Source organism: Blennius ocellaris (assembly GCF_963422515.1).
Source record: "Blennius ocellaris genome assembly, chromosome: 2".
In the NCBI taxonomy this organism is placed as follows: Eukaryota; Metazoa; Chordata; class Actinopteri; order Blenniiformes; family Blenniidae; genus Blennius; species Blennius ocellaris.
The window spans coordinates 8,269,457-8,285,200 of NC_137651.1; the positions used below are offsets into that span (position 1 = coordinate 8,269,457).

The 15,744-nt window shown below is 42.5% G+C and overlaps 2 protein-coding genes across 5 annotated transcripts in view; both read right to left on the reverse strand.

The window, feature by feature from the left end:
- Positions 1–16: 16 nt before the first annotated feature.
- On the reverse strand, positions 17–9,279 carry taf15 (TAF15 RNA polymerase II, TATA box binding protein (TBP)-associated factor). 4 transcript variants are annotated; one of them, XM_080506781.1, is made up of 16 exons: positions 9,138–9,279; positions 8,425–8,449; positions 7,298–7,331; positions 7,103–7,199; positions 6,927–6,987; positions 5,229–5,512; positions 4,959–5,151; positions 3,188–3,222; positions 2,588–2,620; positions 2,377–2,486; positions 2,159–2,288; positions 1,875–2,003; positions 1,707–1,773; positions 1,437–1,522; positions 1,168–1,324; positions 17–372 (listed from the first exon to the last, which is right to left on the reverse strand). In XM_080506781.1, the coding sequence occupies exons 1-16, from the start codon at positions 9,145–9,147 to the stop codon at positions 333–335; spliced, it is 1,491 nt and encodes a 496-aa protein (XP_080362907.1). In that variant the 5' UTR covers positions 9,148–9,279; the 3' UTR covers positions 17–332. The 4 variants fall into 4 exon arrangements, with proteins under 4 accessions (XP_080362907.1, XP_080362905.1, XP_080362906.1 ...); XM_080506779.1 differs by having other exon boundaries at positions 1,863–2,003; XM_080506780.1 differs by having other exon boundaries at positions 7,103–7,202.
- A 1,606-nt stretch (positions 9,280–10,885) lies between these two features.
- Positions 10,886–15,744, reverse strand: part of porb (P450 (cytochrome) oxidoreductase b) — a gene marked incomplete at its 5' end in the record, with an annotated part of 19,509 nt that continues 14,650 nt past the window's right edge. Inside the window, 6 exons of the mRNA XM_080505828.1 lie at positions 10,886–12,439; positions 12,681–12,766; positions 13,143–13,288; positions 13,880–14,147; positions 14,696–14,845; positions 15,111–15,330. Coding sequence (XP_080361954.1) covers positions 12,295–12,439; positions 12,681–12,766; positions 13,143–13,288; positions 13,880–14,147; positions 14,696–14,845; positions 15,111–15,330 — 1,015 coding nt within the window. The 3' untranslated portion in view covers positions 10,886–12,294. The remainder of the gene's footprint in view (positions 12,440–12,680; positions 12,767–13,142; positions 13,289–13,879; positions 14,148–14,695; positions 14,846–15,110; positions 15,331–15,744) is intronic.

The following is a 15,744-nucleotide window of genomic DNA, read 5'->3' on the forward strand; positions in this document are numbered from 1 at the left end:
AAATAAAATAAATCAATCCAAGTAAAACATTTTATTTCGTTGATACAAAACAATGGTACGAAGTCTACCTCACAAAGCTTTTTGCAGCTAGATTCTGAGAGGAAATTAAAAGATGTACAAGGAAATGAACAAAGAAAAAAAAACAATTTGACAACATGCCAACCAGTCCAGAGCTTCCTTCACGTTGGCCGCCCGACACTCGCAGTAATACTTCAGGAGGCGTCGGCCGCAACAACAAGCAGACATGTCTGAACTACCCCGTCCCCCGAGCTCCCAAACTACTTCCTCCGTGGCCAACGCGAGGGCTGGAATGGCTTCCTGGTGCACAACGCTCAGTATGGTCGCTCTCTCCTGTCGTCTCTGCGGTCACCTCTGAGGACGGAAAGACAAAGACGTCCGTTACACCGGGACACCGTTCACCACTGACATTGAACCAACCATCGTCGGCTGACAAATGGAGGCGAGACGTGACGTCCCGCTCCACTTCACACAGCCGTCTGCATGCTAAATCTCTAAATGGATCATATAACATGCTTCAATAATGAAAAAAAAACATCTCCATTAGTGGCCCTGCTTATTAATGTGAACGTTTCACCTTCAACAAAAAGCAATAAATAAGTTTATCATCAAGGTGAACCAAGACTGCAAGTGGATAGTGGAGCAGGAGGCTTTGCCTCACTGTGAAATCCAGTGAACTTGCAAAGCTTCTATTGTGTTTCACTTCAGAGGAAATATAATTCAACAAGTGGCGCCGATTTGATGTCCTACAGATAAAGCGTTGCATCATAAATGACAGGATTTCTTCAAGGTTCAACTTGAATCCAGTAATCAACACCTGGAGGAGTGACACCCATCTTCATTCTAAAATAACTATTATTCAATCACTCAAATCTTTATTAAGAAGCTCTTTGTGAAATTAAACTCAATGCAACAACAATTAAGACCAAGAACGATCATGATTTTATGCACAATTATGCACAATTTCTATTGTTTTCCTCTCCCCCTCATATATTGATTACTCTAATATTATTGCTCTTGACACTTCAGGGAAGTTTCCATAGAGCAAACATGCAAATTGACATTTCAATCAGAAGCTGCCCTCTTCTGGTCATAAGATGAAACTGCAACAGAAAAAAAAGGTCAATGATAAACTAAAAGTCAACCAACCTTCCTCCCATTTTGTAGCCACCTCCAAATCCTCCGCGGTCTCCACCACCGCCTCCGTAGCCTCCGCGGTCTCCACCACGGAAACCTCCACGGCCCCTGAAGCCGCCACCCCTGTCGCCGCCGAAACCGCCTCTGCCTCCACCTCCACCTCCACGATCTGCAAAACACGTCGTCAGCACCGAGGTAGGACGAACAGACAGGTTTTCCTGAACTAACGTGGGGACCATTTATTAATTACAATAAAAACAAAAAAACCCTGCTGCACTCACCACCTCCAAACCCTGCATCTCCTGGTTTAGGTGCACCGCACTTGTTACACTCCTGTCGCCGGGCGAAGTTCATGTTGCCGCATGAGCTGGTGACAGAAAGCAGACGGGAGTAGTTTTATGCAACCAAGTGAACCCATGATAACCTTTTTTTTTTCAGTTGTGTATCAATATAACTGAAAACAAGTGTGTGTGTGTGTGTGTGTGTGTGTGTGTGTGTGTGTGTGTGTGTGTGTGTGTGTGTGTGTGTGTGTGTGTGTGTGTGTGTCTCACCTGTTAGGACAAGGCCAGTCTCCTCCCTTGATGTCAAAGCTGGGTCCTCCACCACGACCCCTGTAACCTGCCAACAGCAATCAGAAACGCAAACATCAGTGGTGGGACACACGGCCTTTATAAAGTGGAGAATTCCAGCTCAGTCCTGAGGCCCACCTCCTCGCCCACCTCTTCCCCCTCCTCCTCCTCCTCCTCCTCCTCCTCCTCCTCCTCCTGCGCCTCCTCCTCCTCTCTGTGTGAATTCAGCTCTGCGAGTAGCAAACGACACTTTGATGGGTTTTCCATTGAACTCCTTTCCTGCAATTGGAAACACGTCAGTGAGTTATGCTCTGCTCTCAACACCACAAGAGGCTTTCTTAAGTTTGTGTGAATGTTGTGAAAACAAAAACAACCCGGTTATGAGCGACACTAGCACAGAGCAATTAGAATCAGAACTTCGCCAGTGCTCTTACCATCAAACCAATCAATGGCAGCTTTGGCCGAGGGCGGGTCGTCAAAGGACACTGTGGCTTCTCCTTTAGGCCGACCAGTGGCCTTGTCAGAATAGATGTTGATCATCGGCTGGCCGGTCTTTTTATTGACCTGCAGAGACAAAAGCAAAAGACAAACTGTTTATCTGCTGGGGCAGACAAACCTCAGCCGTGTTCTACGGGCTGAACCACGGCAGTACCTTGATGATGCCAATCTGCTTGAAGTAATCTCCGACTTCCTGAACTGTGGCCTCCTCTCCGAGCCCCTGCACAAATATGGTGTTGTTGTCAGAGTTGTCCTGTTCTCCAGCTGTGCAAGAGACAAAAGCAGGGACAATGTCAGGATTATTTAATGGCGTCCCTCATCAGAGGGGCCCCGAGCTGCACAAATCATCACGTCAGTGTTCTCACCTGGTTCATCCCTTGAGTCGTAGTCTCGAGAGCCTAGAAAACAGATGAGAGGATGGAGGACATCATTTAAATAGGGGCCTTTAGAAGCTGCCCGTAAAGTTTCACACAGACTCAATAACTTCATCCCTACCAATATATAATGATGACGGGAAACTTTAACCCAAGTCCTTGTTTACAGCTCTTTGCTGGGTGTTTTCGTACCGTTGCATCACATACCAACGCCGTGCAACAAGAACAGAATTGTTCTGTTTTGGGGTTGTTGTTTTTTTTTGAGCTTACACCAGAAATGAAAACCACCAAAATTGCCTCCAGTTTTTTTAGAAAGTTTTCCTTCTTCGTCCTGGGAACACCTTTTACTTACAATCAGCCCTCATCGTCATGCAACAATACCAATATTTTACAGCTCAAGCTCCATGTTCTTTACCATACGAGTCATTTAAGAGCAATTACAATAGGCGGAGTCCCTTGGGTTCTGGACATGGAAATGGTGGCATTTACTCAGATGCTTTTTTTTTTTTTTTTTTTAACCCCCATCTTTTCCTCTTGCTAACTCAAGTTGTTTTCTCCCCCACCGACACAGTTCTGATGCTCGTCACTTACCACCGTAATTTTTGTAGCCACCACGGTCACCACCTCTGCAGAGGAAAAATTGGAGATATGATGGCTTTTCCTTTGTCCCAACTGAGAGCTCAAAGCTCCCCTACATCCTCATCAGTTTGCACTCCTGCCAGGGTGTGCGACTATAGTGGAAATGTCTCACACGAGGAATGCATTAGTCTTTGACATTAGAGATCAATGAACAGACGACCAGGCAGCTCTGGCTGATCAATCAGGCAGACGGGTGAAGACAATCACCGAGTCACCGTGTGACAAAAATTTAATTAAATTGCACTTTGAGAAATACAAAGCCAGATTGGATACCAAGCGCTGGAAAAAGAAAAAACAAAAAAGCTAAATTTGTGCATTTGTCAAATAAAGAGGCCAAATTATGGGGTGCAATAACCAACGATTTATCGTCCACTGAGTGCATTTATGAAATCCTTTAAACTGTAGTCCGAGTTTTAGTTCAATCACTCTGAACACCTGTAGTATAGAATGTAGATCCATGTTAACACAATACACACGTTGGCCATTGTCAAATATACAACACTTGCATGAAACCTGTTGAATGTGAAGCAGCTGAAGATGTGGCTCCGGGTTTAAAAGGCCTCGCCTCGGCAGTTTCCGTGGTTCTACAGCTATCGTGTGGTCTTCATAGCACAATAACAAACCCAAGCTGAGTGTTGAGTGATAGAAAAAAAAAGTGCGGTTACCTTAAAAATGTGAGTGAAAAAAACAAAACAAAAAACAAAACCTGGTCCTCTCTATTCAAAGCTGACAAATGTGGACGCATCAGCTGGCGTCCCAGTGCTGCCTGGTTGAGCGATATGGGAACGATACAATCCGATAAGTCAAATTAGATAGCACATTAGTGCAATTGGTGGGAGTCCGGAGTCACTTTAACACCCAGTTCGCCTTGAGCTCAGCACTCTGCACTGCTTGGATTGCTGGTTATGCAACTTTAGTAACAATACAGACACCAATGAACATGACTTCTTTCCTCAAGAAATTATTCATCTGAAGATTATATTGTTCCATCAAGAGCAAAATCCCCCCCCCCCCGTGGCCATTTTTGTATTTGCATCGACTTTGAATGGCTGGTCTGAAAACGGGAACGATGGCTTTTATTGTTATACAAGTGCTGCAGCAGGTAATATTTGTACGCATTTTAATTTGACCGTGTACATTTTCCCACATCCATTTCTCAGAGGCTGCAGCATCTTTGGTCCAGTTGACGGTCAACTGCCACAGTGGACAAAACATGAACAGATGTCTGGAATCACATCGTCAAACAACCAAGTCCATGGACTCTTTGAAATCCCTGCAAGTGGTTTTCCCCTTCATTTCAATACACAATTCATAGTGAATGGATCCTCATCGGGTCAACAGACTTTCCGAATGTTTATATAACCACCACTTCCAAGTGTCAGTATCTAAAGGCGAATTGACAATATTAAAAAGTTCAATTAAATTAAAATAGGAAAAGAAAAAAAAAGGTCAGGCTCAGGCACCAGGAGCAGAGGGGAGATGGGACGTATAACCAGTTTGATCTGTGACATCTGATCCACAAAGTTCAGGAGAAAGGTCACATAATACAAGAGTTTGGATCTCTGGAGCACAAAGCAGATGACGTGAAAAAGAAAGGGGGAAAAAAATATCCTTCTACGTGGATGGTTTGTGGCTGATGATTGGCTACGTGTGTGATGACAAGTCATTTCTTACATTTTAGTGTGAAGCTGTACCTTGGGGGCAGTGGCACTGTGCAACTTACCCCATACCAGGAGGTCCGCCTCTTCCACCACGGTCATATCCACCACGGTCATATCCGCCCCGGTCATATCCGCTGCTGCGGTCATAACCGCCACGATCATAGCCGCCGCGGCCTCGGCCTCTGAAGCCGCCGCCCTCCGAGCGGTCGCCTCCTTGGTCTCGACCGTACCTCCCACCCTGACCGCCACTTTCACCTGAACAAACAAAGCAAAGCACCGTCTGAAACTCAACTGTCTTGGAAGATTACTTTAAACTTGATGTATAATCATACCTTCACTCCATCTTCCGTAGCCGCCGCCGCTGCCGCTGCCGCTGCCGCCACCACCACTGCCACCGCCGCCACCACCGCTGCTGCCGCCACCGCCACTCTCCCCTCCTGTGGTCTGGCTGCTGTAGCCACTGCTCCCTCCTTGGCCTTGGCCACCATAGCCTGCACCCTGTACCTGGCCACCATATGAACTTTGCTGCCCATAACTGTTCCCTCCTTGGCCACCATAGGAGCCTTGCTGTCCGTAGGAACTTTGCTGGCCGTAAGACGAAGACTTGTCACCAAACCTGGATTTCAAAATAAATTATTGTAACGTATAAGAAACAATCAGTTGTTTCCCAGACAAACAAAGTGAAGCAGGACTGTGTTGACACAATTAGTGTTTCAATTTCAACCTTTTATGACCTTAGTCGATTTTTTTTATTTTTTATTTAGATCATTAAATATAAATACTTCACAATACAGAAAGGCAACTGATTGAGTGACCCACATGCGGCTCTAATTGACACAATTGGTGGGCAAAGAGCCAAATTAAAAAAAAATCCAGTTTAACATGTAGTGGTAGCACGATGGTCATTTTAAATAGAGATGGGTATCAATACATAAAGGTCAAATATACCAAATGACTAGTGATTAAACTCTGAATGAAAACATTTAATTGTATTCCTCTATTGGGACACATTTCTCATAATTCTGTGGTAGAAGCGAGAACAAGTGGGGTTCAGTTATAATTCATAAAGGTTTCTAGAATCAGCACGACAGGATTTTACTGCCAGATATGTGAAAAGGCAAATGTCCAACTCAGGATTCTCTGATCATTTTGTACACAATGGGTTAATCATGACAGTAACTTTTATTGTAAGTATGAACAAGCTCTAGTTTCACCCCAAGCCACATGGCAGATTGTTAACTGGGAATGGCTACTCTGGCCTGAACAGAATATAAGCAGTGAAGATGGATGTTCACTATGTCGTTATTCGCTGAATACATAAAGCCGGAGTTGGTTCTCAAGTAAATGGCTGTAATGCATCCTGTGAAAAGCAGTGAGCAGACCAGGCGTGTACATCTGGACTCCCCCGATATCTGTCATCCGCATCTGTGACATGACCGACAGTGGAGGGCTTTTTTTCCAGCTGATTAAAAAAAAAAATGTGTTGGCTTAAGCAAATTAAGATGAACTGATTTGGTATTCAGCTTTCCAGTTCATTTTTAGTTTTTTTTTTTTTACAAGTTTCTCCATTGAAATGACATCAGAACTAACCTTATGATGGAAATGGTTTTCACATTTGCTCAAGTTGCATCTGATATTCAATATCTTAAAAACAGAATAAGCTTTGGGAAGAATATGTGCGCTTGAATCGTCACCAGTACTTTAGGTTTCCATCACAAATTGAAGTGAAATAAATGTGTCATACAGACCTTGAGTAATTAACATTGAAGTTAAAACCTTGATAACAAACTTTCCCCACTCAGTCTCAATTTGGCTATTGAGTATCGAGTAAGACATCCTTTTATTGGAGCCAGTTTTCACTACCTTATGGCATATGGAACACAGAATGTGGCGCAAGGTTAAACAATGGTGAAAACATTTTATAAATGTGATCCAAAAAACTGACTGCTGCCTCCGCGACCCGGCCCCAGATAAGCGGCAGAAAATGGATGGATCCAAAAAACAAACCGTTAGCATTAGCATAGACTTACCCTGCTGATGACTCTTGTCCATAGCTGCTATAACTCTGTGGCTGAGATTGGCTGAATCCATCTGCCAATGAGAAAAAAGATTATTATTTTGATATGAAATATATGATATATAAATAGTCTAAACAAGCACACATTCTCAAGAGCTTCTACTACAATTATTTAAAACTTAACAGTACCTTGTGAGGCAGCTGGCTGTCCGTATCCAGGGTAAGTCTGTCCCCCATAGGTGCCACTGCCACTGCCACTACCACTGCCATTTCCTTGTCCATAACCCTGCTGAACACACAGACAACATGTTAACATCACAGCAGCAAGTTTGTATACAGAGATTGTCACACATAACTTTTCAGCAGTTCAGAGAAGCACCTTACCTGACCACCTTGCTGACCTGCATATGATCCATAGCTGCAGATGAACACAAGACATTTAGCTTAACATGTTGGCTGCATTTCAAAAGGGTGAACAATATTGTTTCTAATGCTTAAGTAAACCTACTGAAGGAGGGAGGATGCCTGTGTGGTCCAACTACAGAAAAGCTACTAAAACAATAATGATTTTTCCTAAAAAATAAAAAAAATACAGAAGCTCGACACATAGAATTTTAATATCTTATGTGATTAAAACAAACTCTGCCATTCAAGTGTCGAGTTTGGACATAAGCGGGCTTGAGGCCACTTCCAAACTTGAGATCGTACTATTTTGTTAGCACTTTTAGTACACACCGGAGGAAGGAAAAAAACCCAGGGAGACAAAGTTATATAGAAGTCAAACCTGTTCCTCCAACTCTGGAGGCCAACACAAGCAAACACCACTTTAACACATTTAACGCAAATGAAACACTCCTAGTAAAACGTCGACCATGGTTACAGTACTGCAGTAGTAAGAACCTTCTGGTGAAACAGTAGCACAAGCTAAACAATTTAAAAATAGGCTTCATGTTATCCTGCTTAATAAAACCTATAATTTAGGTTTCCATGCCAACCTTGACCTTGATAAATACACTAAGCTTGTCTCCTTTCCTGTAGGGTTAGGGTCCATGCACCTGGAGCTTTGTTGTCTGTGCCTACTGCCCACATCCAAGTGGCTTAACTCACTCTGATGTCAACTTGTTTCACTGTCATAACGTTTTTCTTCTCACGATACTATATATTAAAATGCTTGAACTCCTCAATATAGTGCTTTCTAAGCCTCGGTATTATGCCATAAAATGACTATGTTGAGATTGCCAACTTTACAAACGAAACTAAACTGAAGAAGCAGGGCAATGCAAAGAAATACAGACTTGATTCAAAAGAATGACAATTCACCTACTACCAGATTAACCCGGCGCAGAGTAATTACTTTATTTTTCCGCCTAGCATATTACATATATTATCCAGTATGTAAACAATGCCATTTCTTCTCTGTATTCTGATCCTTAAGTGGACCAGCAGCTCGAATTACAAAAACAAAAGAAATCAATGAGGTCGTGGTGGTGTCGTCCTTCGTTCATCATTACCTTTGTGAGCCACCGTAGCCTGAATCTGAAGAGAAAACAAAAGAAATCGTAGAAAAAGTTTAACCTCTGTAAAGGGTCGCAAGGGCTAACCAAAACACATTTGCTTTTAGCATGCAAGTGAGTGAGCAGCTATGGTAGCAGCAGAAGTAGGTTACTGAAGTAGGACAGCTGCAGGCCGACAGGCCCGATCCAGGTCGGGCCTGAAAATGGCGCTCAATTTCGAGCTGGCTCCGACTACATGTTGGAAACAACCGTACATCTGATAATAAATAATCAGCTTCTCAACCACCATGACCATAACCAATTTATTAGGGGTTCCAATTTTCGGACACACAAGGTCAGATTGTGTCCCCAGTTCAACCGGCTGCCCTACAAGTGAGGAAACAATAGCTCCGGTATAAACAAAGACGCACTCGCGCCAGCTTGTTACGGTCACTTCGTTATATTGGCTCGCCGCTGGAGGCCCTCACACATCGTCCTACTTTCTGAGTTAAAGTGTATGAGATTCTAAAGTTGAGAATAAATGGATAATAATTACAATAACGTTCTCAAGCAACGCATGAATGATTCTGCAAATGAAAGCTATACCACGCTCCAGTAAATAGACGGAGCCCGTGCTCATGCTAAAGTAGCCGTTAGCTCCGGTGCGATATCAACGTTTCGTTTTCAATATAACGGGGGGAAACGAATTAACGATTTAAACACGGACTTACCGGTGGCCATCGTGTTTCGTTAGAGGCTCGTAACTTAAAAACTGTCTGTTTCTTGATTTAATCAGCTAAAAGAGAGAGCAAAATTGCATATACGGAGGGAGCCGAAATGAGCTGAGCGAGGCGTGCACGCTGCAGCAGCACTTCCCTGGAGTGAAGAGTCTTCTTCTCCCTTCCCCGCGCGCGCACTTTCCAGGTGCAGCTATAACATCGCCACCTACTGGTCCACATTACCACATTACAACAAGAGACGTCAGGAAGTTGGATGAAAATCCTGATTGTTTGAGGAATGATTTCCTGCATATGTCAAAGGCTTCAAATATGACACACTTAGCCATTCTCTATAATCCCAAATAACACACTTTGTTTGCCAGTGGAAGCTCACGCAGCAGCAAGATGGTTTGTAAAGTTCTTTTTCATGAAATATGTTTTTTTTAATTTTTGTTTTGGTTTTTTTTAAGCTCAGAATATAAACATTAGTGACATGGACCCATGATGTCCATGTCACAGCTCTTTATTTTTTTTAGGTCATATATTGTTTCAATGGAATGTCCATGTCTACTTTCATTATAATTTCGCTCTACATTACCATTGATGAGATGCCGAAAAACTAATCTAAACATTTATTACTTCGAGAGTAGGCTATTATTCAATTATGAAACTCCCTACTATCAGGGTGTCCAAATAACTGCTTAAAAAGTCTTCAATTAATTCAAAATGCAGCAGCGAGAGTCCTGACAAGAACCAGCATAAGAGGTCACATCACTCCAATAATAACCTCTCTTCATTGCCTCCCTGTTAAATCTAGAATAGAATTTAAAATCCTTCTAACTTATAAAGCTCTTTACAACCACGCTCCATCATATCTTAAGGAACTGTTAGGCCCCTATCTCCCCAGAAGAACACTTGGTTCTCAGAGTGCTGGCTTACTGGAGGTTCCTCGGTTTTCTAAAAGTAGAATGGGAGGCAGAGCCTTCAGCTCCCAGGCTCCCTTCTTGTGGAACAAGATCCCAGTTTCAGTTTTTAGGGAGGCTGAAACAGTCTCTACTTTTAAGGCGAGACTCAAAACTTTCCAATTTACTAAAGCTTACAGATAGGAAGTTAGGACCTTTCCACAGTCGCAAATAAGCCCACTTGCTCATGTGGATCCGGTTTTGTTTTCTTTCTCTTTTCTCTGTTAAAAGCACCTTGAGATGACTGTGTTGTATTTGATGCTATATAAATAAAGTTGAATTGAATTGAAAACAATTCTCACTTTGATAGAAATGTTATCTCATTTTGCAAAGACAACCCCTCAAACCAAATAAATACTTCAGTAGATCATCTGAAGACACCCCGGATCATCTTCTTTAAACGATAGGTTACAGCTTTAGAAGGCTGATAGAGCTTTTTTAACACTCTTCACTGTAAATGCAGTCATTAAAGCATGTAAACAAATGTGCTATTTATACCTTGTACTCCATCATTTCTGACAGTGAAGCTGGAAGTTTTTCCCGTTAGTTTCCATCTCATCCTTCAACTTGTTGGATAGCTTGTCTGATGCCCACTTGCTTGTTTCCCGTTGCTCCGGTTTACCACCATTTCCAAGTCTGGAGGGTTTTTCTTTCTTCAATCACACGTGTTGGTTCCTGATGGATTCTCAATTTTAGGAATTTGGTTTTTCTTGTGTGAAAAATCACAAGATGACAATATGGTATTTAAAAACTGCCCTTCATTTCCTCCCCCAGCACCTCCAAAAAAAAGACATTCACTCAACATTCATTATTGTTTATTTCCATTGTATTTATTACAAAATGCATGCCTCCATAAAAATCAAATAATTACACTTTTGAAGAGAAATAAAAGTGACAGCGCCAAGTAAAGTGACTCAGATGATATCAGTTTCTATATTACGCATGGAGGGGGAGGGAAAAAAAATATGCTGAAAAAAACAACAACAATGAGTCATCAGACTGAATGTTGACGTCAAAGATAAGGCAGTGTCAGGTGGGCACGAGCTGCGCTGAGGAGCAGACCTCGTCAGGCCACCTGACCAGAGGTACTGCAAAGAGCAGTGACGGACAGAGATGCTCGGAAACAAAACGACAACAAAAAAAGGACTGATATGTCTGGTCATCTTCTCTTTGTAGTGGTGCATACGTAATCGGATAAAAAGAAAAGCATAGGATAAAATATAGATGGGGAAAAACAAATGAGGTGGTTGGTTGCCATGAGAGATTTGCCAATTCATAACAAACCATGAGATGCAAATAAAACACACTTTGAGAGGGCAGAATATTTTGTCAAACATTACAGGATTTTTAACAGGAATTCATTTCCATTATGTCAAAAGGCAAGACAAATACAATCCCATGTTTATATTAGTTTAAATAGCTCCTGCTGCATCGCTCTAAAAGGTCATTGCTGATCAAAATTAACTAACTTATGCATAAAAAGGAAACCTCCTTTGTCAAAACACAAAGGTAAACACATTATTGTACCCATGCTGCCTGTTAATGACACCACGTAGCTTCATCATAAAACTTTTACAAAGTTTTTAAAAATGTTTTTATACATTCTGAGTAATTGAAAAGCACAATTAGATCAGTTCAAGGAGAAACTAAAGCCAGCACTGTTTCTTATCTGAATCTTCTGAGTGCTGTTACAGCAACAGGAACACAAAACGATGCATTATTGTCGATTATGGTGGTACCAGGAACATTTTGCGTCAAAGCAAAATTAGCAAGTTTGCGTTTGCATCTGCCTCTTTCCATTTGAAATCAGGCGTTTGGAGCCCAACAACTTCGAACCACCAAAACACCGGGAATTACAGACAAAACACAGACTCAACTCCCTTTCTGGAGACTAAAGTGGGGAACTGATAGGTTGGACTAATAACCACATCTTGTTAGGCTCACATGAGGCCCTCGGACTGCAGGTTCAGAAACATGGAGGAGGATACTCAAGAAGGAAATACAGATTAAAACTGCAAGATGAGTTTTAAAAAGCCTGCTGAGGTCTGCTTTGCTTTGTGATCTTCTGCTACCGGTAACTCACGTTAGGGTAAGTATGAAAAGTGTTAAATCCTTTAATATTCAGTCTTGAAAAAGACAAACAATAGAAAATATAACCATTAAAACTACCACTTGTATAGAACGGAGTGGCGCGACGGCCGACCCTCTTAACTCCACACATCCTGTGAGTAGCGTCCCTTCGTCATGAGTTTCTTGACATAATCTGTGGCCTGGGTGCGCGTCATGCCTCCCAGCTCCTCTGCGATCTCGTGTAAGGCCGTCTGCACATCTTTCGCCATGTTCCTCGCATCCCTAAACAAGCACAGAGAAATCATTCCAGACCCGTGGTTGCACTTGTTTTGGCGCTCAAAATCAAGACCTTTGTGTATCAGACTTAAGGTCAACTGCTAAACTGATCAAAGCAAACTTCACAGGAAACAAAATAGCAGTGTGTTTGTAGAAAACCAAATGCAACAATCAATACTCACTGGTAAGAGAAATATGGGACTTTAAAGGAGAACTAGCATTGAAATGAACGAGATTATTTTCTTACCCGCAGATGTAGATATGAGCGTTGTCTGTGTGAACCAGCTTCCATATGTTCTCTTTATTGTTCTTCAGAAGATGCTGCACGTAAATCTGCGTGTAGAGAAACAAGAGAATTCCATCAGTTCATCAAAACACCTGGCCAAAAACACAAACACACTTGTATGCAGACCAGCGAAGTGGAGGCTACAGAAAATTAGTACTTTATTACAGCTTTTAAAAGTAACAGAGCGACTGACCGATTATTAAAAATGAAACTAGTGGCTGACTCAGTACCAACATTGCTATGAGTGAGAGTGAAAACGTGAATTTTCTGAGGAAAACTCAAATCTGTGCTCGTCTGGTTTCAACATGTGTCTTCTTATTTGAACACATTTGAACAGCTGAGGGGATTTGACACACCGCGGTGCTACATGAGCTCCGTTACGATTGGCCAGTAGTTTGAGCTCGGGCCGCCAGGAAGGTGTACCTTGTGCTGCTGGTCTCGGGAGAACGCCACATTGAGCTGCGTCAAGACGCTGTTCTTCTCTGCCTCCTCCAGCTCCTCCTGATAGATGTAGTCCTCATCCTTATGTCTGCAGCCAAAATACAGCACCGTCTCTCCAACCTCCTTCCCTATGAAGGCCAAAGAACACCACGTTTAGTGGGAACCGCCCAAACTTCTTGTTTGTACTGCGGACTGCTTGACCTGGCAGCACAGAGTGCGGCGAGTCGTCCATTACACGACAAGTACTTATAACGTCCAACACTGATTTTAAATGACAATTAATATTAAACAAAGAACCTTTCTTCAATAAAAATCAGTAGCATCTGACATCACAGTCCAATAACACACATGCAAGCAAAACTAGCTAATAATTGTCAAACCAACATTATGCACACATTCCTTATCTAACCCAGTCATAAATGATAAATCCCATCACTAATCAGATTTGTCTTTCAATCACAGAATCATTGACTGGTTAAATTACACAATGAGTATAAATCTCTAAAAGGGTAAAACACAGAACGAGGAGTTGCACAACGACCAAAATACATAACCGAAATAAACCGCGTACTCTCTGAATCGTGGCCCGATTCAGTTTGGTAAACACATTTGAAGGACTTTCCCCTCATTTTTTTGTCCCTGTTATGAAATAAGTTGGTTACCCAAAGGTCAGACAAACAGAGCGCCGCAGACACGTGGCATACGACGTCTGTCAATACCTTGCTCTTTGAGCCAGCCTCTCTCCTGAATGAAGCCCACGAACGGGGCGATTCCAGTGCCAGGGCCGATCATGATGACTGGGCTGGTGGCTTTGAAGGGCAGGCGGAACTGAGACTTGCGGATGTACATGGGGACGGTGGACTTGTGGCCGTTGTCGGTGACCAGCTTGTTCTTCAACCAGTTGGTCGCAACGCCCTTGTTGAGTCGGCCCGTCTTGGTCGTGTACTCCACCACCACGGCGCAGATGTGGATGCTGTTGGGATGAACCTACATGAGAAGAGAAAAGTCATCAACACACATAAGCACACTTTGGATTTGACTTTTTTTCCTCTCTCTCTCTCTATAATCACACATTAAAAAAGCTCTTCCCTTCAAAATTAGGCTTTCATGACATGCTGAGGAAATTACACGTTTTATGATGTTCCCTGTTCTCTATCTAATCAAGAATATGAATTTGCATATGCTGGTATCCATGCTGCAGAAAATTAAAGGAGAAGTAGGATCAACGTACATGTGCATGGGTGTGTCGTAAGTTTGGTCCGTGTTGATATAGCCGTTTGAAATGTGGGAGGTTCTTTATTGTTAATGTTTTGTTGTTGTTTTGTTCTTTCTATTCGAGTGTGGAATGCATTTTTTGTTGCTCTGAGTTTGGGGGTGGGCGCTCATAAGCTTCTTGCTTCAGCCCACTCCTTTTGAGCAGAATGTGTACTGCTTAAATAAATAAATAAATAAATACAAATAAAAATATAAATAACTAGTTGAGATGACAAATTAAGTATTGTTTACTTTTTATGCAATTTCAGGAAATAATTTACTTTAGAGGATGAGGCGATGGAATAATAGCGAGCCTGGAGACGAGGCAGCAGCTCACACAGGTGGTCGATGGGAGGCCTTAATGACGGCATATCCTCCAGGATAGCCAGAATATTTCGACAGGTGTCCAACACCCAGTTCTGGTACAGAGCCTGTAAAAAAAAAAACAAAAAAAAAAAACCCCAGCAGGAATGGGTGAATTTGATGAACTCTGTAAAGCGCGTCGGGGCTGCTCACACTGTAAAGCGCCATACAAGTCAAGTCTATTCACCATTTACCAAAATGCGGTTATAAAGAGGCGGAAAATTCTTCCAACGTCAAACTGCAGAAGCGGACAAACTGAGCGTCTGTTAACAGGACTGAGAGAAGTCATGTGCGCCGAGGGACCGCCACTGACTCGTCACCAGATGTACCGACCTTGCCCTCGGGGGAGGAGGAGGCCATCTTGCGCAGGGTTTCCTGGTCTTTGGGGTCGGAGGCGTATTGTGCCAGCTCGTACAGGACGTTGGTGCGTGGAGGATGAGTGATGTCCAGGTAGTGTGTGAGGGCCGTGCGGTAGGTGGTCGGGCACGGGAACGGGTGCTTCTTGTTCGACTCCTCTGAAAAACACGACGGCGAAGAAATATTGTTCACACATCTAAATGTATAGATTGTGAAAATAAAATGTTAGTTTGATTATAACAAATACAGCATATACAGCATGAGATTCTTCATGGGGCTTTAAAATATTAATAAATCATACACTTTCTTTTGAAAATGTCCTTTTTAAATCAAACTGACTTGTGTTGTGTTGTGTTGACACAACGGAGCAAAAAGTTGAGGTCTTATATTCAGGCAACTTGGATTTATTTGGCTTTTATGCCTGCATAATTCACAGAAATTGTATAATACATGAGTGCTTATGCTCCTTTCGTGTGAAAACTTTCAATGTCTGAGATAAACTGGCAAAATATTCAACTGGACAATCACACTGCAGAATTCCTGGAGGCCAACGGAAAGACTAAAGACTTTTGAAACCGTTTTAAAGGTCATAAATGGCTCAAAAGTTAAG

Bases quoted from the DNA above. Each gene is read 5' to 3' on its own strand.
- taf15 (XM_080506778.1), bottom strand. The intron at 2,289-2,376 runs GTACTGCCGTGG...TTGTCTCTGCAG, and splicing joins AGCAGATTGGCATCATCAAG to GTCAATAAAAAGACCGGCCA. The intron at 2,004-2,158 runs GTAAGAGCACTG...TTCCAATTGCAG, and splicing joins TGCCATTGATTGGTTTGATG to GAAAGGAGTTCAATGGAAAA.